Here is a 25912-nt window from a genome sequence, read left to right on the forward strand (position 1 = left end):
TAAAGATAGGCTATTTATAGCATATAAAAAGTAATATCTTCTTTAGTCTATATATAGAAATTAGTATTAAGAAGGTCTACTAATTTAGGTATAATCCTTTCTTTTACTAAATTAATAAAGACTTTATTATTAATAAGGTAATTATAAAATGTTAATAATACCTTAGTGCTTATAGCGTTAAAGGTAGTAATAGTCTAATTTATAAAATCTAACTAGAAAGCAGTAAGAAGTTAGTAGCTATAGAGGTTAGTATCTAACTATATAGTAATTATATATATTATATATAATCTAACTTTATAAAGGTCTAACTTATTAAGATTAAAGTTAATATAGTTACCTTATATTATTAGATTAATATAGTAAATAAAGGTAAGTAAAAGAGGGAGAGGCTATAGGAGGTAGGATAGTAATAATAGTAATAGTAGAGGATATAAAGAGGGATAGATATTTATTATTTATTAGTTTAATAGCCCTACTGTTACTAGCAGTAGCTTTCTATTTTTCCCCTTTTTGTTTATTATTAATAAGAATTTAGTTAATATAGAGTAAGGGAGTAAGGAGGTAATAATAATAAAGGTTAAATTTATAAAGGATTATTTACTAATAGGCTAGTTAATCCTCTTTACTCCTAGTAAAATAAACCTTACTAATCTATTTAATAGTAGTAATCTTATAATTTAATTACATACTAATTAGTATTAGTTAAATTACATAAGAGGGATATCCTATAGATTATATAATAAATTATAATATAGAATATAGTTATTACTTATTATATTTTTATTAGTTATAAAGTAAATCTAGACTTTTAGGTGGTATACTAGTAGTGAGGTGGATACTGCCAAGGGAGGCGGTGTGTTACGTGAATATCACGTGACCACCTCCCCCAAAGCATACCTACCGTATACCAACACAAATAATCAAGTTGACAGCTTGAGTGCCCCATAGCGTCAGTCGAATTCCGCCACCAGGGAATATTCGCAGAAGCAGGAGCAAGATTGATGCTTTGATCAGTGCCAATGATGCATAGTAGACGGGTTGGCTGATGTAGTAGATCTATAATGTTTCGGTCAGAATTCGCCTCCATCGATGAGTAAAAAAGGTCCATAGTGGATGGCAATACCAAGAAAAACCTGTCCACTTGATCGAAAGAAAAAGTCCAAAGGTTTCTTCCCTGCCCGTTCCTCTCGACTGCAAAGAGAGACCTGTCAGCAACATTCTCGCAGAACCCTGTTCCTGCTCCGTATTGCAAGATAACACCTACGGAGAATGTTTATTGGAACAAAGGTAAGCATAAGGACCTCGGATCCGGGATCAGCTTTCCTCTGGTCAACGTCGAGGAATGCTATGCCTTACATAAGCTGCCACGATAGTGGAATCGTCAGCCCCCCACGCCGACCATCTTCGGATTTTGACTTTCATGCGTAGAATTATAGATACTGTGGGTAGTATGGTGAGCAGGTTGAGGCTAGCAAGCGTGGCTCTTGCAGAATCATCGCCCTCGGGAAAGCCGCAGCTTTTCGATGTGATGTTTGCCGTCACTGGTAGGCTGTTAGGCGCATGTTTGTTCTCGGCCTGTCAAATTATGGAGGACATGAACCTAAAGCTTCCTTGATCGTGCAGCCCGCACTGATGCAAGGTTCTACCAGTCTGGACAATGTCGAGTCATGGCAAAGGCATGTCTGGTTTGTTGCAGCGCATGTCGTCTGTGGGAGGGCCTGCAGAATGCAACGCAACTATGGTTGTTAACAGAAGCCTCATAAGCAAAGTCGAAAATATGCTTCTTACTGCACATGGAGGGTACCCTGCAGCTTCTTGCGCGAGGCATATGGACAAGAGAGATGGAAGAAGCGTTAAAAGCGACGCCGCCCGCATGATCGGCTCGTCACGAGCCTCCCTTAGGAACCTGTTGATTGCTCAGTCTGTCGCCTAATTGAAGTTTGCTTGGGCCTTGAAACAATGATTCTCAACGCAAATTGCAAGAAAAGAAATGGCGAGAAGAATAAGATTTCAAAGGCTACCTAAAACATTGAGGCCAAACTCTGTCGGATGTGAATGCTGCCTCTATTTAACTCCTCAGTTATGAGAGTGTCACTAATCACAGGCGATCCAGTGTGCGTTTGCAGAGTCCCCGGGAAATATCACTACCACGCCACCACAGCCAGATTGCCTTCCCATGCAGTGTAGCTCATCGGGCTAGGGGGGGTTCATTCCAAGTGGCAAGCCCACCGGAAAGAAATTGGTCGTTCCAATGGTTTTGATGGGGATGGTTTGCCTGTTTGCGGTTTTCGGAAAGAAAACTGACCAGTCAGCGCTCTCGGCAGTTTTACTCGCGACAGATGTCCCTTACCACACACTTCAAATGGGTATTTCTACCCTGGATTGTCCCATAGGGCTCTTTTAACAGACGCTGCGGTTCTTCACACGTTCCCAATAAGGCTTGACGATCCGATATATTGTGATATGTCTAGCGTGCTGTCTCGGTTGATGTTTGCAGACTGACAAAGGTGTGAGCCAGGGCCCGTCGAGTCCGGGAGTCCCAATTCTTCGAAATGAGACAACCCTGAGCAGATGCATGAAGCCTGCCTCCCCCCTCCGCAACCATACATAAGCTGTTATTAGCTTGGTGTGAAATCACCTGAGCTACTGTGTGCCGATTTAAGCTGATAACAGGGGTATCTTATCTAGATCCCATCACTTGTCTTAATTCATCGCTATAAATACATTGCAATCGCTATATACATTCCACATGCCCACGCTGCTATGAAAGAAAATGACAGATAATACTCCAATCGGTTCTTCTATAAGTTGCTCCGAGTGGGGAGCTCTTGCTCAGCACAGCAGCTCTGGTTGCCCGATGTCAGCTGAGAACCAATGTCCTTGTTCGAGGGAACATCGAGGGCCGGGTTGCCGGTGAAGAAATCAGAAGGCGAAATGTGCAGCTGCAACATCTCGACGGGCCTAAGGAGAGTTTTTCGTTAGCGGGGAGACTCGATGATATACAGTCAGAGAAGGATGTGTGTGTGTGTGTGTAGGGGGGGGGGGGGGGGGTTGAAACTGACATTACGGGCCAGTCCTCAACACGGGGGTTATGCGTCAGCCCAAAGACGCTCCAGACCACGACGTCCTGGTCCAGGACGTCGTCGTTCCTGTCAGCGGCGTCCCGGACGCCCCCGACCTCGAGCCTGCTCTGCAGAGTGTACCGGCCGCCGGCGTAGAGCTCGTGGTCCTTGTACTTGGTCACCCAGAGGTGGTGGCGCGCGAACAGCGCGCGCTTGGACTGGATGCCGTTGGGGTCTGCGAGCAGCAGCTGCGTCGGGGGCGGGGTGATCTTGTACCCGACGGGCTTCCCGCTGACTGGGTTCGTCTTCTTCAGGTTCTGGATCTTGAAGACGCGGTTGCTCATCGGCGCCGCGTCGAAGCCGCCCGACGTGGTGATGGGCGTCTGCCTGACCTCGTACAGGTTGCCGTTGGGGTTCGTCCGCCGGTCCATCCTCAGGGGCAGGCTCTCCTCCTGCACGACCGTGTTCTCGTTGCCGTCGATGGCGGGGTCGATGCGCACGCAGAAGACGTGCTGGTGGTTCTGCGCCAGGGCGCCGGGGCTGACCACGTTGCCCCAGGGCGCCGTCTTGCCGGGGTCGATGTTGACGACCGACACGATGCCGGTGGCGCGGGCCTCGACGACGATGCCGGCCGCCTGGTCGAACTTGTAGTTGAAGATGTACTCGTAGTTGGCGAGCGTGATGATGAACTGGATAACGAGCTCGCGGCGACGAGTGACGACGGCGCGGCCGGTACGCCAGTTGGTGTGCTTCCAGTTGATGCCGTTGTCCTGCTCGTGGAGGCAGATGACGTTCTTGCTCTCAGTGGCAACACCCTTGGCATCCGTGAGAATTCCGTCGAAATACTGTAATTCCCTATTGTTAGCATCGAAAACCAGGTGAGATAACCTCGTTGTGGGATATCACCTTGATGACACCGAGGCAGTCGCAGCCGAGAGTCAGGTTGTTGACACAGTTGCCGAGAGCACCGTCACCAAAGTCGAATGCCTGCTTACGGTGGAATGGCGGGCGAGGGTCTGCATATGGCACAGTCTAGGACAAAAAGAAGGTCAGAACTCGGTCCCTCCCTCAAGGACTCCACAGCGGAGGAGAAGATAAAGGCTCACCATGTCACTCATGCTCAAACGGTACAGTACCGGACGGCCATCGTATCGAATGTCATGCACAACAGCGCCCTCGCGAGGGTTGAAGGTGACACGCATGCGCCACTTCTGCCACTGGATGAGGTTGCCGTCCGTGACGGAGAAACTGGGTCCTTCGGGCTGGGCCACGGTCAAGGGCTTGAGATCCTTGCGCGTACCGTTCGGCAACAGCTCTGGCACGTACTCGCTTGCCTTGCAGTGGTCGACGACAGTAGCCGCGTGCGTCTTACCCTTGTAAGCTTCGCCCTTGCCGCCAGTGGCGAGCTCTTCGATGCGCACAACCTCCTTGGTGTGCGCGTCCATGATGGGGATCAGGGGCAGGGGGTAGGCGTAGAAGTTGGAGTCCGGGTTGCCGCTCCTCGTGTCCCGCGCGAAGATGAGGGCCTGGAAGAAGCGCTTGTCCCCGTCCGCTGGATCGGGGCCGCCGTAGGGCCAGGGTTCGATGACCACCTCGAAGCCCTCTGGCAGCTTGAGCTCCGCCATCTTCTCCTTGAAGAGGGCGGAGCTCTCGACAACCTGAGCAAGGGTCTCAAACTCGAATCTGGGCCGCCCATGCACGTCAACACACACGAATCGCAAGACGCGGGTACGTCGGGGGAGGGCGGGCATACACTGCCAAGCTTGCCTGGTGCTCGGAACCAATGACCTTCTGGTCTACGATCTTACCCTGGCCGAGGTCCACGATGGACTCGGTGTACTGTGCTTTGCTGGCACCGCCAATGACGTCGTAAAAGACCTGTGCGCATCTCGCTGGTCTCGGTGATGAAGCCGTGAGTTTTCCAGAGTGCTCGAGGTCCAGGAATTCCAAGACCTCGGCCTTTGGTGGTTCCCAAACATAAATTTGTCTAAAGTCAAGGACGGATCCATCGTGGGCTGCGAGGATAATGTCTCGGGCTTGGTTGGTCTCTTCGAGAGATAGTGCGGACAAGGGGTGCGGAATTGATGCCATTGTGAATAAGACGGACGCTGATGAGGTGACAGGCAACGTCGTGGGTGTGAATCTCGATAATGAGCAATGCTTGTGTTTATGAAAGCTTGGAAGCGTGAGTGTCCATGACTCGAGCGTTCAACTCATCGGCTTCTATATTGGACGCTTGGACAGCCATTCTGCGAACTTGAGCCGACGCGAGATCGGAAACGGTTCCAGTTCCGAGTACTGCCGGCGGAACAGCTCGGAACCATGGGACCCCTTCAAAGACAAGGATCACTCGCGACCCATCGTTCTTATCTCTTACCCCCCCCAGCGTGGGAAAAGAGTCTACGAAAGTCAAGTTAAGAAACCCACGTCTGTAGGCTTGTCATATCCGCTCATTCGATTGGTCGCTGATTATGATGCCGTTCCTGATTGGATCTAACCGCCCAAGATAAGGCACCGGGATGCCAACAGTAATAACTGTCGTGATAGAACGTTGTCTCCGTTCCGGGGGGGGGGGGGGGGGGGGAGGAGGGCTTGCCACTGCAATGCTTGGAAACTTGTGATAATCCAAATGATAAGGTCGAGCATGCAGTTACGTCGTATGTAGTAGTCATGGCGTACATAACTCGGGGGAAACGCCTGATACACAGGGATGGACTCTGTATGTTCGAACCAGTTTGGGACTGCAGAACCAGACTTTTCTTGACACAATGAGCAACGACATGAAGAAAGACGCCGAGACTCTTGCCAAGGTCGACTCTCACCAAGACGTTGCCGATGGCGGCGACGACGACTACCGACTCGCCCAGCTCGGGCACGCGCAGGAGCTGGAGAGACGCTTCTCCCTGCCCGCCCTTGGAGCGTTGTGTCTCTGCCTCATGGCAACTTGGGAAGCTCTGTCAACTGTCGTTGCACCGGCTCTAGTCAGCGGCGGCGCACCTTGCCTGTTTTACAACCTGTAGGTTTTCAATTCGGACGATGGCCGCTTCATGGGGTTGTTTGCAAAGCGGCGAGACTGACGCGGCGTCATCAGCATCCTTTCAACCCTTTGCACCGTTTGCATCGCCTCGTCGCTCGGGGAGATTGCTTCTATATACCCAACTGCCGGAGGTAAGTAAGCCCATCACAGGGGGCCTCCTTCAGCTTCGAACTCAGGGGGGCGAGTGCTTTTCTTCTTTCGAGACTTTGGTGCCAGGGAAGAAAGCTTGACAACTAATGGGGTTTCCTTTTTCCTTTGTCCAGGCCAATACCACTGGGTTGCAGCACTATGCCCAGCATCGACTCGCTCCGCGGCCGCATTCGCAACCGGCTGGATCTCCGTCGGTGGCCAAGTCATCTTGACCTCGTCCGCCGCGTTCGCGGCCGGCCTCCAGACCCAGGCCCTCATCATCATCAACGACGGCTCTTATATCCCGGCACGCTGGCAAGGCATGCTTTTCTACTGGGCCATCCTGGTGTACGCCATGGCTGTGAACATCTGGGGCCACAGGCTTCTGCCGACGGCAAACCTGGTTTCCGGTGAGCTGCCCTGTCTCGTCCCCCTCCCTCCGAAGTCCGGCTCGTTGACCATGTGTGTACGCATACCTAGGTGTTCTCCACGGCCTCGGCTTCCTAGTCATTCTCATCGTGCTCGGCGTCATGGCACCCAAAAACACCGCGTCGTTCGTGTTCACGGAATTCGTCAACTCCAGCGGGTGGGACAGTGACGGCGTTTCGTGGCTTGTCGGGCTCATCAGTGCAGTCTACCCCTTTCTCGGGTAAGATGCCCCCCTGGCCCCCAATATTCTCGTATATGCTTTCTCACGGACGACCCTGTGTAGCTATGACGCGGCGTGCCATCTGGCCGAGGAGATGCCCAACGCAAGCCGGAACGTTCCCATCGCCATGGTCGGCAGCGTCGTCGTCAACGGCCTCATGGGCCTCGTGTTCGGCACCGTGCTGCTCTTCTCCACGGGCCCCCTCGAGGCGCTCCTCACGACCCCGACCGGCTTCCCGTTCATGCAGATCTTCCTCGACGTGACCAGGTCCCCCGCCGCCGCGACGGTGCTGTCCGTCATGATCGTCCTCACCGCCGTCGCGGCCACCGTGGCCGGCATCACGTCCACCTCGCGGACGCTGTGGGCGTTCGCCCGCGACAGGGCCACGCCCTACGACCGCCACCTGAGCAGGGTCAACAAGCGCCAGCGGATCCCGGTGCAGTCGGTCGTCCTCGTGACCGTCCTGCAGATGCTGCTGGGCTTCATCTACCTCGGCAACACGACGGCCTTCAACGCCATCTTGTCGATGTCCATCATCGGCATGTACGCTAGCTACATCTTGCCCATCGTCTACATGCTGGCCTATGGGAGGAAGAACTTGAGCCGTTCCGATTACGGCCCTTTCAGGTTGGGCCCGGTGCTGGGTCCTGTCCTGAACGTCATCAGTCTGATATGGATGACCGTCGTCATCGTCTTCAGCACCTTCCCCTCGGCGATGCCTGTCACGCCACAGAACATGAACTATTCCGTCGTCGTAATGGCGGGATGGCTGTTCTTTGGTGTTGCCTACTACCTCTCTTTTGGCAAGAAGAAGTTCAAGGTGCCAGTTGTCGGTAGCAACTTAGTGGACGGCGTCTCTGTTTCTGTGGGTGTCTGAATCCGCTTCTTTTTTTTTTTTTAGACAGCTTTTGAATAGTACCACACTCTATATCTCAAAACACTCGGAGGGTGATTGGCCTTGTCATTCATATGAGCCCTTGGAACCGTCGTGAAATCTCCTCTGGGCCGCCATGCGGTATGCCATGCTCAATGGCCCCGAAGAATCCTACGGGAAAATCCGATGGTGTCGGATGGCCCGCATTCACGTGTCCGAACGCGTCGAAGAGGTCCAACAAGTCGTTTCCCATTGTGAACATGTCCGGTATCGAACCATCCGCATCATGACTCGCGTAATGGGCGTCCCACTGGCTTTCCGCCCGCCTCTCTTCCCGCTCGTCTTGGTTGGCGGCGTCTTGGGCCGCCTCGTCCGGCCTTGCGTCTGCCGGGCCGTCGTCGCCGTTTCCCCCCGCCGCCGCCACCGCCGCCGGCGGCGGCGGGCCGTCACCCTTGTCCGGATCGCTCCGCAGGCCCAGCGACTTGACGCTGGGGAGGAGGCTGCGGATGGTTTTCCACAACCTCCGGCTTGCATGGCCGTGGCGGGAGAAGCCCTTGACAAGCTGGACGGCCTTCAAAAAGGGTTCCTTGCACGGTTCCGTGAAGACGCCTGGCGCGTGGCACACGGCCAGGAGGATCACGACCAGTGCGCTCATGAGGAAGTAGTTGAACGCGTTCTGCTGCCGCGCGTATATGTCGCTCGTGTCGTTCAGGTGGACGAGCACCTGGATCGAGTCCAGCGCAATTTCAGTCACGAGCTTTGCGCTCTGCATGTCCGCCTTGATGCTGGCGGTGCTGAGGACGTGGTGCCGGTGGATGAGCATCCGCATCTGGTTGCCACGGAGGTAGAGGAGGGTCCGCAGGCGATGCATGCTGCGTGGCTGGGCCCTGGGGGCAAGGCCCAGTCTCGGATGGCGAAGTTGCAGGTCTGCGGGTATCGCGCCGAGCCAGTTCAGCGTCATGAAGTCCAGGAACGCCACGGTGTCCCTGGGGATGAACTGCGACGGCGACTCGAACGGTGGAAGTGCCTCCCAGACTTTGGAACAGAGCCTCCCATACGCGATCATACACCGAAGGTATGGATACTCGTCTCCCTGTAGCGGGTCTGTCAGTTGTCCCGTTGACAGCGGCGGCGCTGATGCACAGAGCGGCGTGAACTCACTGGCTCGGGCAACTCGGGGTCGACGTCGCTGTCAACGATTGCGAACGACAAGCTTGTACCGAAGCTCCAGCGACGGTCCAGAACATAGACGCACCAGAAGCACCGCAAAGCCCGCTCTCTCTCCTCGGGGTCTTTGAAGTTCTCCATGAGGATGGCTCGCCGATTTAGCCCCATTTCCAGGACTTCTCGCCCCGAGATACCAATGGACCTCCAAGCTAGCAGTTCCTCGCCGCAGTGGAACCAGTAGATGCTCTAGGCGTGGTCAGTCGCAGGCTGTAAGAGGAAATCAAGCCACACTCGTGCAAGGGACTCTCGTGTCGGGTCTCACCAGCATGGTCATGATTTGCAGTTCTTTCAAGTCTATGAAAGCATCACCGGAAACGCGGCAGACAACGGGCTCCACCGAGTCAATGAGTTTCGTGCTGGTGGCATTCTGCCCCTGGGCATCCATCACTATCGACGTGGCGATGGCGACTTTGACGATTTGAACGTCTTTGAGCTCGATTTGGGGACGGTCCTCGACAGACTGGCTGTGCGGGTCCCTGGCGTAGTCGAGGATACGCGGCAGGTGGGCCAGAATGTCTTTAATGTCGCTAAAAGGGTAGACCGACTCGATTTCTTCTTGATAGACATCGAGCAGCCGGACAACCTCGTCGAATCCCAAGGTCAGGAGAGGGTCCGGGTCCGGGTCCGGGTCCTTTTGGGCCGACGAAGATACCGCGTGGCGGTCTGCGACCTCGGACGGCGCCCCCGCCGAGGCCGCGGGAGACGCGGACCCGCTCGGCGGCGAGGCGTCGCGCGCTTGGACGGGCACGCGTAAGAGGGACGACTCGGCTATGCGGAGGCTGTAGGCGGACCTCGTGGGGCCGACGAACTGAGGCTCCCTCGGCTCGCTGGGCCGGCGGGCCGACTCGCTCGCGTACAGAGGGCTCGGCAGCGTAGGGCCGCCGAGGGCCGCCGGCGACCGCGTACTGACGTGGGCGATCTTGCCGGTGAGTTCCCTGAGGGACGACGTCAGCTTGGCGACCTGCTCCCGGAGGACGGCGACCTCGTCGCTGAGTTTCTTGAACTGGGAGCTGGCGGGCGCGATCAACGCGGGATGGTTCTCTGCGGCGGCGCTGCGACCATTGTACGGGGTGATGGGCTCGTCCCTCTCATGCGTGAGCCCGCGTTCTCTCATCGGCGTCTGTTGCGGGCCCGGGGCAAAGACGCACTCGCCCCCGCTCATGAGACATCGCCGGCAAGCCGACCAGCTGTCTTCCTTGATGCACTTGAGCTTCCGCCTCTTACATTCGTTGCTATGGTCCGTCTAGTTAGCCGTCGCACCTATAAGCCAAATACTGCATCAATCAATGGCAGATGCATCGCCATACCACGCTACAGGGGTATATTTTGCCCGTTTGGACCTCTGGCTCTCGCCCGAAGCAGACCCCGGAGCGGCGCGCTTCTGGGCCGTTGCGGAGCTTGCCACCGTCCATTGCGGCGTCACGGCTTCCATCGCGTCGGGTTGCGGGGTCATTTTTGCGCATGCAGGCCGAATCTCGGCGATTTCTAGCGGCGGGAGAATATAGACCAGCGGAAGTGGTCGGAATCATGGAGCGATGTGGGTGTTGATAAAATGGAATGGTTCCGAGCGCGGGAGGCGCGTGTTCCGCTAAGTACGGGATTTCCTAACTCGTCCATCACCCTTATCTCTCATTCCGGCGTTACAGAATGTCCGTACAATAAGTTGGTCGCTGATAAGGACCAGCAAGCATCACTGCAACGCCAAACCCAACAACAAAGTGATGAATGGCAAAGGGCTACTCCTACTTCACTGTCGTAACTGACCGTCTCATTTCGCTAGTGGCGGTAGAACGCAATGTTTTGATGATGCACAAGCTGCTTTTGGTTAAGCAGTGTCAAACTAAACAGTACGAACTTGCACTCTCTGGTCACTCATCCCTATCTTCCTAGACAGTTCCTCACGGCTAGCTAGTCTTATAAGACTTGCCAGAGTATACGCATAAGCTGATAATGTCCCCTAGTTAATCTGACATTAAGTCTACTCTAATAGCCGGATAGACACCATATTCCGTACCATAACTAATCCCACGCTAACCCTAAACCGAATCTTAACCAAAATCCTAAACCCACCCTACACTACAGTATTACCCTAACCTGTATCCTCGTTATCAGGCGGACCCACTGTCAGTTTAACTATGGGGACATTGCCAGGGTCTTAAATGTTAGCGTGGTGAAATGACTCAGAAAACCACAAAACGGTTGGTTTTCTCCTAGATCTTACAGGAAAGATACCTCTATAGAGTCACTTGATCTCTTAGGTGTATCTCTAGACCGACTTGGTTTAGATGTAAAAGGACTTGCTACACGCTTCATAGGAATACAGTGTGCGTGTTTATACTATACGTATACGTGTAAGCGGGGCTTGTAACAAGCTAACATTTAGAACCCCGGCGGCCGTGTCTGGTTACTCCCAAACACTACAAGCCTCCTCTCTGCTCCTGCAAAACCTCGAAACACACAACGTCAGACGACCGTTGACCATCGTCGGCAATTGCCGCGCGTTGGAGGGGGAAGTGGGTGGGGGGGTTTCTCAATCCTCAATAAAGCGAGCATTAACGCGGATGTAAACGTCAGCACCAAGAGCCATCGAACAGCGTCTTTGGTTGCGGGTGGGCAAGGGGGGCCGCAAGCCGGGTGTGAGAGAGTAATTAATGGTACTATGCCTGGGGAGGGCCAATAGTGCACAGGACAAAAGAAGAAGAAAAAAACTTGTACACAAGAAGCGATATAGCAAAATAGACATGTCTCAACTACTTAATGACTTAATACAAACAAAACGGGGGGGTCAGATATCCAGTTGCGGGGCCTCGTCAAGCGCGGAAGAAAAGAACCATGAATAGAAACGGAGCACATGGGTTTTCCAGCTCCCGGTCCCAGTTCCGCTCTACAAAAACCATCTGCCGGACGAAGGTAGCAAAGGGGACGGGGGGGGTCCAGTGCATACCGAACCGGCCGTACCATGGTCCCCGAAGCGCCCAAGTTCCCCCTCCGAAGTGGGATTCGGTAAAGAAAGGGATGGTCCAGACTCGCCGGGTTGTTCGAATCAAATCTGACTCTGGAGAGAGAGAACAAAAGATTAAAAAAATATATATATATAAAAATAAAATCAGGAAAGACGGCCACGTTCGCCCACGCGATTGGCCCGGTTCTGTCCACCTCGATCGCCATGGCACACACAAGAGGGATCCGAGGACGCGACATCTCCATCTCGCTACCGAAGAAAAAACCAACAAAGTCTTTGACCGCCCGTTATTTGCTCTTGGCTTTAATGCCGCGCCCGCCCGGCCCCCCGCTCCCCATCGGGGGAGGGGGCCACGGGCGACAAATATTATACAATGTAGGTGCGGGTATCCATCCGTGTTATTTGCGGACTTTTTCCCCGATGGCCCCCCTTGGCTTAGGCCTAAATGGCTCCGGCTTTTCTCGAGGGACCTTGGTCCCCTTCGGATCCGGGGGAGAGAGGTGGTCCGGATGGGTGGGGGAAGATGGAGGATGGGGAGGGACGCTGGCGATGTGTATGTATGTAATGCACAACACTCATGCTCGCATTCGTCAAAAGGCCAACCGTCGGGTGCATTCATGCGGACGAGTTCTACCCCCCTTGGTGTGGCTCCACGCTGCCGTCACCGCTCCGGAGAAAACCCCCCTAGTATAGTCCCTGACCACTACCCAGTCTCCCCCAAACATTAGCTCTGCGGTCACCATGTTTGGCCAACTACCCCGAGCAATGAGGATGACGCAGGAGCCCGGAGGGTGGGAAGGGGGGTTCGGGTTCGGCACTCGGGGCCCGGAGGTGATGCTTTGCAGGCTTTGGATGAGAGTCGGGGAGCCTGGAAACTCTACACTTCCCCTCTACACTGCACCGAGTCACGCGCCCGATATACACTTTCACTAGGCCGAATTCAGAAGCTGATACCGTTGGCGACCTCTCGGGCGCTGAACACCCGATTCTTGTTTGTGCTATACACTCTTCGGGACATTACTCGAGTCCTTTCGCTATCCAACGCAGTGCGCTTTACCCAACCGACCTCGTGGTCCTGTGTATATACATACCATACATGCCTGTGCCGCAGGGCAGCCCAAGCCCCTCCCATCTTCCAGGCCCAAATCAGACCGGGAACAAGACATACCATATCCCCAACACCTTGCAAAAAAAAAAAAAAAAACCCCGTCAAAATCTTCTAAAAAACAATCCTCCTTGCGGAGAGAGAAAACGCCTGTACAGTTCATGTCAGGAGTGACATGCCCATCCCGTGACCCACAGCGCCCTTTTGGTAACTGAGGACTTTGCGTCCTATGTACAGCTTCTTTCCAACCCAGGCTACACTCTCGAAGCATCATGGAGAGGCGTAGAGTGCTGTCATCGCACTTCACTGACCCATATAAAACCTATCGCCACCTACTCTCAAACACAATAAGGAAACAGAGAAAACATTCGGGTAAACAACAAACGGGGGGGGGCAGGAAATGGGCCGACTGAGTAGATGCAGTACATCCGTGTTCCCACCAAGCCGCCATCCAGCAACCCATCTTGCGTACTGAGCATGATGTCATAACATTGACCCAGTAGGAGAGAAGAGAGAGCCTCCTTTTTTCGGGGTTTTTCTTCTCGTCTTTGTCGGTGTTTTTTTTTTCTTCTTTTTCTTTTTTCAATTTTGCTTGGTCTTGCAGATCGCATGTTGGTGGACAGGGTGTTGGGCAGGCTTCGCGTCATGCAAAGGGTGTGCAGTCGGCCCAATGGGTGCCTAAGCGCTGCCTAACGGTGATCCGAGCCACAATCAGGGGCGGAATGCAACACGAAGAGAAAGAGGAAGAAAAACGGTCCATAACCAAGAGGATCGGATTGAGGAGATGCAAGACGTTCCAATCAGTAAGCGACGTAACCGTCGAAGCCTTCAGCGAGTGGGTCTTGGAAGGTGGTTGGTGTTACCGTGTTTGAAGACGAGATGGAAAAGGCTGGCTCGTGCGACAGGCCGTTCATTGGCGAGTGCTGAGTAAAAGGCGAAAAGGCGAAAGCTTCCGATGCCGATGAGAGCGGCATGTTGGAGACGGCCAGGTAGGGGGCCTGAGACGTATCGATAGCCGCAAGTTCGGGCATGTGGTAGGAAGTCGTGAAACCACCCATGTCGTACGTCATGTTCTCGCCCATATGCCCGATGGACAGGTCCATTGACATGGAGGGGTCGAACTGTGCGGCGGCGGCGGCGGCGGCGGCGGCGGCGGCCTCCTCCTCGTCCTCCTCCTGGGCCTCGGCCTCGGCGGCCTCGTCGTCGGCAGTGACAAACACCTCCTCCATCCACTGCTTGAGCTCGTTCATTGGGGGCCAGTCTCCGCCGCCCTTGCCGCCGCGCTTCTCCTCGTCGTCACCCCTCTTGTTCTTGCCACGAGGGGTCTTGGGTTTGAAGTGGGTGCGGCGGAGGTGGGCCGCGGCGTTGTAGTAGGCTCCGTACTGCTTGCGGGCGACGCACTGCTTGCACTTTGACAGCGGGTTGATGGCCTGGACGCCGGTTTGGATGCCGACCGTGGAAGGGTCTCGGCACACAAACTTCTTGACAATGCCCTCGTGCTTTGCATTGATGTGTCTCCGCAACTCATGATCGCCGCGGAAGCCGTCGGGGTGTTCATTGCACATGTCGCAAAACACCTTGGGGTGCTTGGGGCGAGTGTAGGTGCCCTTGGACACGGCAACCTTGCCCTCCTTCTTCGCGGCGGCAGCAGACTGGGACGGCCTGGCAGCTTCCAAAGGCTTGGGGCAGATCTTGGTCCGGTGGGCGTTCTGAATCTGCTGCAGGCGAGCCTCCTTCGCCCGGCGCTCGGTAGTAGACTTGGTGGAGGCGGTGCTGTTGGCGGAGACGGAACGCTCCATCATCGAAGAGCCCTGCGAGAGGAACTGGTCTTCCATGGGCGACTGCTGGCCGTATCTCGGCGAGAGGCTGGCGCCGGCCCCGACGTAAGCGAGGAAGCTATCCGGCTTGCCGTTGGGCGAAGTGCCCGTCGGCGGGACGGCGTACACGTCAGGGGTCATGTAGTCGGCGACTTGCGACTGGGTCGAGTTGATTCTTGCCATCTCGAAGGCGCCAGTGAGGGACTGGTTGTCGAAGCGGTTGTCGAGGGAGCTGTTCTCCCTCGTCAGGGGCATCGTCTCGGCGGCAGAGGTACCGGAGCTCATGGACGGGCAAGCGGAAGTGATTAGGCTGGCCTGGGAGTTGCGACCGTCGTAGGGATTCAGGTAGCTCTGCTGGGGAGGGGGGATCATGGCGGGAGAGGGTATCTCATCATGTGCAGCCAGGTAGTCGGCGATGTTCATACCAACGCCGGGGTCCAAAAAGGCTGCATGTTCTTCCACTGGCGAGAGGCCGGAATGACGGCGGTTCGACGGCGTGCTCTGCAGAGACGACTCGAACAAGACGTGGGGGTCGTCTTGGCCTTGGTAGAAGCGGTCCATCATGGTGTTTGGGTTATTTGACGTCTGGAGGGGCTGCAGAGGACCCTTTGCGACAAAGGGGATTGACTTCTCCGACCTGTGGGAGGCGCTCCTTGCCATGCCCGTCATGGGCGCCGCACGGGGGTGCTGCTGTGACATGACTCTGGCGCGCTTAACGGGATGCGGTGAGTCGTCACTGCCGCGCTCCTGGGAGATGGTTAGCACGGACGGAACTTGATTCACGGCGTAGAAGACGGGGGGTGGAGCAGTACCATCATCCTCGTGGGTGCGGCAGAGTAGCCCATGTTGGACTTGCTCCTGGGTATTGTGGCCCGGCGGCCCAGCGAGACGCCGTTTGACTGTTGATGTTGCTGCAGTTGCTGCTGTTGCTGTAGAATGAAGGCGGCGGCAGCAGCATCAACATGGAAGTCACCTTGGACCGGGAGCAGGCTCATGGGATTGCTCTGGGCAGGGAGTGGTGCAGGTGCATTTTGCTGGACGAGAAGGTTGTGGAGGTTTGCCAGTTCTTGTTGCTTCTGGTGCATCTGGCGCTGTATCTCTTCAACATTCTGGTAAGGATGGCTCATGTTGATTTAAAGCAGACGTCGAACAGGCGGGGTTTGGTTCGTGCCGAGGTGTGTTGAATGAACTTGATGGGCGTCAACTCGATGCAGGGTTGTGATATTCCGGGGCCGTTCCGAGTCACTACGGGAGTGCGTGTCCGGCAGTGGCGGGTGGGCAAAGTGTGAGGTGACAGGCGCGGGATTGGTGGTGCAGCCTCGTTCTCTTGTCTCTTGGACACATCCAAGGGCCCCCGAGTGAGGATGGTGGAAACTCGACGGGGATAGTTGTCCGAGGGGTGGACAAGCAAGCAAGCAAGACGAGACAAGAGTTTTGTTGGCTTGTCGTGTCTGACGAAACAATGGGCTCGGCAGTGGTGAAATTTGTTTTGTCTCTTCCGCCGAGGCTCTTTTTTTCTCCAAGAGGAGGGGGGGTGTTTGGTTCTCTGTTGGGAGACTCCAAAGATGTGTGCGAGCAGTAGGTTTCCACGTTTGACTTGGAAGGCGAGGCGAGGCGAGGCAAGTCGATGGAACAGGGAGATTGTGGCTTCGAATAGGAAGACGATCGTGGGAGGATATGAGAAGGCGGATGGCGCGAAGCCGGTGGTTTAAAGAAGTCGAAAGGATCAGCAGCGCAATGAATGTCCAGTCATGGAAGTGAGGCTTTGCGGCGTCTCCACAGCAAGCTGGTAATGTCGGTGGGACAGGCAAGACAGAGCACGCTAGACGAGCAGGGATGGGGGAGGAGAGGGATGGAGAGTGTTGGGTGAAGATGGTGGACGCGGTGGTGGTGGTGGTGGTGGACTGGTGGTGGTGGACTGGTGGTACATGGTAGTTTGATGGATGGATGGATGGGCGAATGGAAGGGAAAGGGGGGTGTGTACTTTGCGATGATGATGATGATGATGATGATGATGAGAGGTGTGTGGTATGTGTGATCTGTGTGTGTGGTGTGCGTGCGTGCGTTTTCGAAGTTGAAGAGGGGGGGTACGTAGAGGGGGGGTGTGTGAGTGTATGGGATGAATGAATGGAGAATGAGGTGTGGACGGTGGGCGGTGAATGGCTGGAAGAGGAAGAAGTAGAGGAAGAAGAGGGGTGGGAGGGAAGAGGCAGAAAGAGAGACGATGATAGGATGGATAGGTGAATGGGGAGGAGGGTATGATTGGGAGAACGAGAACGAGGGAGAGAGAGAGAGAGATGGACGAGGATGAGAACCTGGTGGTGGTGGTGATGGTGATGAGCTGGCCAGCGTGGAGCTGCATCATGATTGGTCCGTCATTTCAGGACTAAACATAACATTCCGACTGATATACCGAGTATCTGCTACTCGGTACCGTATGGTATGTTATGTATGGTACGGATGGACCCAATGCCCAAGGTGCTTGCTTACATAGTCTAAGCACCCAAGTCTCTCACGTCTTTCTTCTCCGTCAGTCAGTCTTGCCATGTTCCGAATTTCATTATACTCGTCTTCTTTCTTCTTCTTCTTTTTTTCTACTTCCACCGGGATTCTTCTGACTGCCATTGCAGACATGACGCCTTGCGCCTGGGTTCGAATGTTATTCTGCTCGGCGGGAAAAGTGCGGTGAGAGGAGTGAGAGGGAGAAAGACAGGAATGGGGGGGGGAGGGGTGTGGGATAAGCGACGATAGGCACGAGCCAAGAATACCTGTACATGTACCTAATCCCAAGCGGTACGTATCTTTCAATGTCACACACAAGAGCCGAAGCTGGAGCAAAGAAGAGCTGGGGGCAGGAGCTGGACCGGAGCAGGAGCAGGAGCAGGAGGGGAGAGCAGGAAGGAGCAGGACTGCTACGAACAGGGTCACACCAGGCCGGATGAGGACGGACCGCACCTCCCCTAGGTAGGTAGGTAGGTACGTTTGGTAAGTACGGATACTTAACCGCTCAATAACGGGGGGAGGGAAGGAGAAGGAAACAAATTGCCCCATTGGTGAGCGACAAGAGACGAAGACACGGGCGTGCAAGAAAAATAAAATAAAATAAATGCAGGGAAAGAACGAATGGAAGCCAGGAAAGAAGGTTAAAGTGGGTGCATGTCCGCGCCCGCCGCCCGTCCGTGGGTGGTACACTAATGGCGACTTGCAATGTTATGGACTCTGGCCAGTCGCGCTGCAGTTCTCTTCCGGAAAACCCAGCGGTACGTACCTCCACCGTTGTGTGCCGTCTCGTTGCCGCCGCCGGTGGTGGTGGTGGTGGTGGTGGTGGCAGGAGCAGAGCTCGCTCACCCGGCCCGCTCGCTTGCTTGCTCACTCACTCACTCACTCACCCCATCCAGCGAAGCCCATGTCCAGTATCGTAACAGGTCCGTCCAACAAGCCCAGTGCAGTTGATGGGAAAGCTTAAAGAACCCTCCTCCCATCTGGCATCTTCCTCGTCGGGCTCCGAGCCGTCCACTGCGCTGCACTGCCTTGTCGCCGCACGCGTCATTGCCAGTGTCTCTAGGTATCTCGCCCGGCTGGCCCTGGAAGCCCAAAGCCCACCCCCGCCTTCTGCGTGGAACCGAGCCGAGCGCTGGGTGGAAGAAGAAGAAGAGGAAGAAGATGCATTTTGGGCTTATGGCATGTCTTGTCTGTCTAGTGGTTCGCTCCCAAAGTGTGGTGTGCCTGTGTGCTGGCGATGGAAATGGTCAGAGGTGCTCAGCACCCATGAGAGGGGTGTATGCATGCTTGTGTGTAGGTAATTGTACTCCGTACTTGGGTACAATACGTATGCATAGGCGTGGGTGGGCGGCTGTGTGTGTGGACACTAGACACGTCTACTAGCGCGTGCGAGGTCAGGGGTGCCACTCTTAATCATTTCTCTATTGCGCTCTTTCTTCAGCTCTCTAGCAGTTGCCGACGACTCTGGCTGCTCACTCTCACTTTCACTTTCACTCTCACCCTCACCCTCACCCTTACACACACACACACACACACACACACACACACACACACACACACACACACACACACACACACACACACACACACACACACACACACACACACACACACACGCGCGCGCGCGCGCGCTAACTCTTGCCGTTCACCTTCACCTTCAGGGTCTCAGTAGTTGACTAGTGGGTTTCGCCCGGCTGCCGTTCAGCCAAGACGGCATACACTAGGCCGCACACACTAGGTACGCTAGCTACTAGGCTCACTGACCACCCCGTTGGGGGGGGGGCCAAGGTGGTGTGTATAAGGTGACTGATAGACGACGCCAACGACGGCGCTCTCTATATTCTTAGCAGCCAGCTGCCTAGCCTTTTATTTGGCGTGTCCTTGACGTGTGCCTATCGACACTGGCCCTGGATCGCGGCTCAGGAACCTCGCTCTTGGCTAGGCCCGTAAGCTGGGTTGTAGCTGGTCTGTCACTGTCAAAACCGTGCCGGGGGGGACCTTAGTGTAAAATCGTGAAGCTTCCCACAACGGCCCCCCCTAACCTTTAGCGTTCGTCGTTGGCCGTCATTACCTGACTTTCCGTCTTAGTCCGCCGGCGACAGTCATCAATCAGTTAGTCAGCCGTGCTGTCAAAAAAGAAACAAGCGTCAAGGCCTGGCCGGGCCTGAGACCAGGCTACCCTCCCGTTCCGAACAGAATAACTCACCCACTCACGACACAGCAAATGGCCGTCCCGAACTCTCCCAAAATAATAAGGACCTGCTCGTTGAGAGGGGGGGGGATATGGCCTCGACGACTTGCCTTGTGAGAACGAGACGGGGTGACGGCGATGAGAGGTGAGATATCTCAACCCCCCTCCAAATGCATTTCCTCTCCTTCGACCTCGTCGCAATTCTCGCCGTCTTCCCGTCACTCCCACCCGGCTATCTGAACAGGCGGAATGACCCCCCTTTGACTTCTGCCCATCTCTAACCATCTCGTGCCGCTTGAGTTGCCGGCCGTGCGGTGCCCTTCTTGCACCAACTTCCCGTTTCCCGCTGCCCGCTTGTCCTAACATAGTCACCATCGCGCCTGGAGCGAGAGCTGTGCGCGGAAGCCGACGCCCACGCGGCCTCGTGGCTTCTGGACTTGGGCACACAGCAACACCTCAAGGGATCATCGTCCTTGAGAAGATCAGGAGAGCAGGAGGTGAGGAGGTGAGGGAAGGGGAGGGGCGTGTGTGTGGGTGTGGGTGTGGGTGTCTGTGTGTCTGTGTTTGCGGATCGGCTTCTGCAACGCAACGCATGAAAACATTCGTCGGCAGGATTCAGGAAAACACTAGACCAGACCACGGTCAAACCAGACCAGCCAAACCATCGTGCTCTTCTGGGTGTGTGTGTGTGTGGCATCGAGAGGTCTTATCGCAAGATTCAGCTCATGACTCGTCTGCGCGCGGCGCCATTTCGACCGTTTTTAGGTTTGCCGCGCCCGCGGTACATGGCATGACAGCTATTTTGCCGGCCAAAAAAGCAAAACAAAGACAGAAAACGAGGTGAGAAAAGGGGGAGGGGAACATGCGGCGAAAGTGGTGTAAACCTTACTTGACATCATCTCATCGGTCAAGGTGGGGGGCAAGTAACAGAAAGAAGAGAGAGGGAAAAACAAGAAAAAACCAGCATGGCGACTACCAGACGAAAAAAAGGTCCCATCATCATTCATCATCCACCCGGCGGAGATCATGTTCTCCGATATCAGAGGAGACGATTTCCATTTAGAGCAACCTTCCTTCGTCCGTACTTCTGTAACTTCTTTCCCCGCCAGAGGCTCGCGGCCTCTCGTTGTCGTTTTCTTCATCAACCCGTTATTTCATGATAGACATGGCGTCGAATTCATGCGAAACTTCCCCTGGGCTCCCCGCTTCACTAACATTCATCTTCAAACTCACATTTTGTTCTTTCTTTTTCCAATCTACAACACCGGATGGCCATTCGTCGCGCGCGCGCGCACACACACACAGACGAGGTCAAAGAGCGAATTGACTTTTTCCCCCTCGTCTTTTTTTTCTCTCTCGCTCTCTCTCAAGACTGAGAGAGACGAGGTCGGGACGAGGGTGGGAGAGCGCTTCGGCAGTTGACATGTGCTAGATCCATGGGTTTTAGTCCCATTCCTCGGATCATGTTGTGTTATTTTCATCTTGTTTAGTGCCCGATATGCAACGCTTGCGGTGCGAGTAATCAGCCCCCCCTCTCCCCCATTTCAAGACGGCGGTGATCGCTCCAGGGGTGACTAACCTCCCGCAGAAGCAATGATTGAACTGTATGTCTCGGAAATGACGGAACCGCGCCAGACGCTGCGCAGTCGCCCGACCAAAGGCACGGACGAGACGAAGACGTGAGGGGGGAGGGGTTCCCGATACGCTTTTTTTGGTCTATATCGCCCGCTACGCAACGACATGTCACACATCAGGAAAGACATACCGAAACATGGGCTTGCGCGAAGAGGGACAGAAAGAGCGTGTCATGGTCCGGAACACAAAGCCCCATGAGGCCCGCGCCTGAGACTACCTGATCTGACTTGATCTTCAGGCCCGGGCTTGGGAGCCGAGGGGGGGAGGGGCACCCGGAAGGGGAGCCCGGGGCATGCTATCCTAAGACATTGGGAGCGCGGGACGTCGACGGCGGGAAGAAAAAGCAACGTGAAGACGACGGCAATGGTTGTGTTTGTATCTACATGCACTCGGTTGGGGTGGTCAAGGGGATCCCCCCCCCTTTCCTGATGGTGTGGTGTTGAGCCCAAGCCAGATGAGATTGAAACCACCAGAGACGGTATCCCGTCATCGTGGTCGACGTCAGGAAACACTAGTAGCACCAGGTCCCTTTCCCGTCCGGGACCCTTACGAAGTACGCCATGGCGAGACGGCCGATGTGCTCACGGACACACGCAGAAGAGTGGACGAAACCATTGAATCCCACGGACGGCCATCCCACGCTGCCACCATAGCCGCCGCGTGCCGTGTCGTGCCATTGTCGTCTCTCCAAAGAGGCTCAGAACGGGTTGGTGTCGGTGATGATCAGGCACATCGACCATCTCGGCCTGCTAGCCCATCTCGTTCATGCCACACCCCCTCGCCGCGTGTGTCCGGCAGCCCACATGCATCGTGGCCGTCCACCACCAACCGCATCTCGTCGTCCCTCTCGAAGCAGTAATGATTCGACGTGGGGTTGCCCTCAGCCCTCCGGCGTCGTCCCCAAGGTGCTTGCTGCTGGCCGAGCATCTCTTGTGGGTACTGGCGACCGCTTGCTGGGCGATGCGGCGTTCTCTATCGACGTGCACGGGAGAGAAAGCGGCATAGGCCCGTGGCCCGGCTTTCTACAGACCATCCGTCGTCCCATCACATCACCACATCGCACCTCACATCACAACACCCACGAGTGCCCCCCCCAGAATCTGTGTTGTGTGATGGACCCGATGCAATGCGACGCTCATCACCGGATGCAAGCCAAGGTACGGTACGGACGGTACTTGGTACGTCTACACTCCTCCCTCGTCCCTTCCAAGTTCCAATGAGTTGCATCGGCCGTGTTGGTCCAATCGTCGAGCTGCTGCCTCGTTTTCAGAGAGGGTACGTACCTCTTTCTCTCTCTCCCACATCCACCACCTCTCCTCTTTCCCAAGTTGAAGAACCTCCCCACCGGGACCCCACCGGGGCCAGATGATCACCATAAGCGTGCCGTCTCGCCGGCGACGACGATGCCGAGGACGAGGATGAGAACTTGGGGACAGAAAGAACCTACCCACTAAAGGAAGAGCCATCATTGTGCCGTGATGTCGAAGTGCCGCCAGGGCCGCTGAACTGGGCCGTTTCCATGCACCCTTCCTTCTCCCACCCCACCCCACTCCACCCTAAAAACCTCCTGTCCCACTTTTGAAACACAGATCTGGCCTCGGCGAATCATAGCTTGTCGCGTGATCGCCAGAAGGGGACTGGAGCCCCATTGTATGAGACGATTGGCCACGGCTCGTTCCCGCAAAGTGAGGCTGCCGCCCCTCTGCCTTGAGCCATTGGCTCCTGCGATCCCGCGCCGTGTGGGGGAACGTGGGAAATGCATGGGGGGGAAGAGATCGCTGGTGGAAGGTGCCCTCCCCCCGTGCCTACTGCGACTTGGAGTACACTATGAATAAACATGTACATCTTGGTATCTAGTTATCTATCTTACCTAGTGTACCTAGTTTACCGTTATATGTAGTGAAGATGGAGTACAGAGTAGGTACCTCGGATCCGAAGCAGCTCTTTTTTTTTTTTTTTAATTACTTTTTTCTCTCTTCTCTGAGCTTCACGAGGTTAGTGTCTCTCATCTCTCTTCATCTCATCTGCCCAGGCTTTTCCTCCCGAACGGAACTCGTTCTCTCTCTCTCCCGTCTCGATTTACTTCCAAGGACATGCCAGACAGGGGGAGCTATTCCAGCCAGTCTTCCCATCTCGAGAACCCTCGACCAAACTCTCCAATAAACCCCCCCCGGCTTGCTCCATCCGAGTAAACACGGACCCGGCCTGACCTGGCCTGCCCTGGTCCAATAGCTGCGTACGAAGCTACAATAATAGGAACATCTCCAAAAGAAGCTCGAGATCGTCCCGCAACCTCCATTGCGCAACGTGCCCCCGCCCTTGAGGGATCATCCTCATCGCCCGCTTCCAAACAAAAGGGAAAAGCCAAGCCGAAAGTTGGCAGGTTCCGACATTGAAGCATCTCCGTGCTCCAGAATGACCCGCCTTTCCTGACCGCCGGAGAGATGAGGTGCCCATCCATCCACCGCGAGCCCCCTCCTCCCCGCTACATACCATGTAGTGTACTACGTATTATACATCGTATATCGTACATCGTACACTACATGCACACGGGCCAATGGCCTGCTGCGTAAATGGCCCATGCATCGTTGCGATCATTCCCCGTCATTCACTTCTGACATTGGAAGGGGTGGGTGGTGTGCCCGGCAGCTCCGGGGACGTTTCCTTTCCCCTTGTGTATACGACCGACTGCGCATGCCGTGCGTGCGTGCGCGCGTGTCTTGTCTCACTCATTTCCTCGCAGATCGCTCCACGTTGGTCAACCTCACGGAAATCTGCAAGACCTCCAAGACAGAGAGCAGCCCTGAGGGTTTCCGAATGGCTGGCCCTTGCGCAGCTCTTTCGGCCTCACGGCGCGACTCACGCGCGCCGAAAACGACGGCAACGACTGACCGCAGTGGTTGCAACGGCAACTGGAACACGGAACGTGGCGGGCTTCTGGTGCTCATTTCGCCTTTTCCTCCGCGCCCCTCATTATCGTCGCTTCTGGACCGTCTTGCGAAATGCCACCGTTGCACTGAAACGACGCCACGGCCCTTACCGCCCCCCCGGAGTTCATCCACATCTCGCTGAACCTCCAAGGTCGTCAGACCCCCGGCGGTGCAACTTCAAGTGAAAGCAGTCCATGTGCCAAGTGGCATAGGGGAATCGCACAGGTACACGATACGCACTAGAGAGGCGCGCCGGCTTCTGCGCTATTGAGAGCCGCATGATCGTCCTGATTTTGTCGATCATTTTTGTCGTCTTTTTCTTTCTTTTTCTTTTTTTTTCTTTTTCCCCCGTGTCCCTGAAGGGTCGTGTCTGTAATTCCATATCTCAACTCCTGATGCTGAGCGCGGGAAGCCTACTAGACTCGTGCGTCCTCCTGTGCGGAGGCTGTGCGCTACGCCATACAATGCCCATGAAGCCGGCTGCATGGCGCACACACACATGGAAACGCATGGCTGCTTTCCAACGCCGATTCTCTCCAATCGGAAAAGCGCGTCACGCATCCTCAACGGATACTGGCATCTGTTTGTCTGGTCGATCCTCGCCACGGCCATTCTCGGTGAGAGGGAAGAGGGGGAGGGTGGAAGCCACCGAACATGAGAGACAAGATGCAAGACTGACAGAGAGGGCCTTGCCGCCAGGACATGATTATCCAATCCGGGTGATATTCAAGGCCACCTTTGGGCTTCGTCTGCCCAAGGCACATTTATCAGGCCTCGTTCATAGGGTAGGACCTGGTGAAGGGTGCGTCCCCTCCGCCGAATGGGATCTGTGCCCGTTCGGCGCCGGACCGCATCGCAGATGGTCCGCATGGCCTGGCCTGGCATCGCATCGCATCGCATCGCATCGCATAGGCACCGCAGCGCCGATTGCGCAAAAGCCTCTGCCTCGTCCCCCCCTCCCCCTCTCTAGTCTGCCCAACGGCGCGGCTTGTCGTGTCAGTCTTGCAGTAGCTGCCTGTCAGCCTAACGTTGGGCCGATCAGGCGGCCACAGACAGACCGAGCTTCTAGCTGCCGCCCGGCGCCGCTGCTGCGGTCAGCTTCTTGGGAGCATCGAGGGCCAGCGGTTGGATCCGGTGCGGCGTGGAATTCAGCATCTTCGTCCAATGGAAACACAATTCAGTGCAAAATAAAACTCGCCCAGAGACGACGGTCTCGACAGTCGAGTGAGAATACTTTGAGCCGAGACTGGAGGACAACGGGCCCCAGAGGCTAGCTTACACACGCAAGTACCTTCTTAAACTTGCTTTCTGATATCAGGGAAGGATGATGGACCAGTCACGGGTGGACGCCTGCTCGCGCTTCGAATCCCCTGCCGTTGAGTCGGTACGCAAGCGCGCTGCTGGTATGATGCATCATGCCAAATCCGGCGAAGATGCCGGCTGCACTGCAATTTCAACTGCCCCCGAGGGAATGATAACAGCATCTGCATGCAGTATCTCCGCCTCAGAGAGAGCCTAGGTATGTAACGCCAGAACGACGCAGGCACTATCCCTCGTTGTGTCTATGGGTGCGTCATCTCCCGATGGATCCAGAGGACTTTTAGACCATTCAAAGCATGTTTGATGTTGAGCTTTTAATTAAAAGAAATTTACGCTCATATCCACGTTTGATGAAGTCATGTTGACTGAAAGTACCTTTGATGATGCCAGCTGGCTGGCAGTGGGCGACAATTATGGGTTGGGTTAGGTAGGTAATGCGGCGGCACGTGAGGTCAGCTCTTATCGGTTATCG

At 55.1% G+C, this 25912-nt stretch overlaps 4 protein-coding genes across 4 annotated transcripts; 1 reads left to right on the top strand and 3 right to left on the bottom strand.

Moving 5' to 3' along the window:
* Nucleotides 1–2801: 2801 nt before the first annotated feature.
* GLRG_05352 (copper amine oxidase) lies at nucleotides 2802–5153 on the bottom strand (the record flags this gene model as incomplete). The annotated part of the gene is made up of 5 exons (XM_008096037.1): nucleotides 2802–2961; nucleotides 3063–3907; nucleotides 3969–4094; nucleotides 4169–4745; nucleotides 4816–5153. The coding sequence occupies 5 exons, from the start codon at nucleotides 5151–5153 to the stop codon at nucleotides 2802–2804; spliced, it is 2046 nt and encodes a 681-aa protein (XP_008094228.1).
* Nucleotides 5154–5830: 677 nt separating this feature from the next.
* Nucleotides 5831–7754, top strand: GLRG_05353 (amino acid permease; the record flags this gene model as incomplete). Its single annotated transcript, XM_008096038.1, has 5 exons — nucleotides 5831–6078; nucleotides 6154–6230; nucleotides 6363–6638; nucleotides 6709–6877; nucleotides 6941–7754. The coding sequence occupies 5 exons, from the start codon at nucleotides 5831–5833 to the stop codon at nucleotides 7752–7754; spliced, it is 1584 nt and encodes a 527-aa protein (XP_008094229.1).
* Nucleotides 7755–7842: 88 nt separating this feature from the next.
* GLRG_05354 (fungal specific transcription factor domain-containing protein) lies at nucleotides 7843–10410 on the bottom strand (the record flags this gene model as incomplete). Its single annotated transcript, XM_008096039.1, has 4 exons — nucleotides 7843–8844; nucleotides 8913–9164; nucleotides 9241–10210; nucleotides 10286–10410. 4 exons carry the CDS (start codon nucleotides 10408–10410, stop codon nucleotides 7843–7845), a joined length of 2349 nt encoding a protein of 782 aa, XP_008094230.1.
* A 3435-nt stretch (nucleotides 10411–13845) lies between these two features.
* On the bottom strand, nucleotides 13846–15989 carry GLRG_05355 (uncharacterized protein; the record flags this gene model as incomplete). The annotated part of the gene is made up of 2 exons (XM_008096040.1): nucleotides 13846–15609; nucleotides 15675–15989. The coding sequence occupies 2 exons, from the start codon at nucleotides 15987–15989 to the stop codon at nucleotides 13846–13848; spliced, it is 2079 nt and encodes a 692-aa protein (XP_008094231.1).
* Nucleotides 15990–25912: the final 9923 nt, after the last annotated feature.

The sequence above is a fragment of the Colletotrichum graminicola genome, assembly GCF_000149035.1.
Source record: "Colletotrichum graminicola M1.001 genomic scaffold supercont1.18, whole genome shotgun sequence".
NCBI lineage: Eukaryota > Fungi > Ascomycota > Sordariomycetes > Glomerellales > Glomerellaceae > Colletotrichum > Colletotrichum graminicola.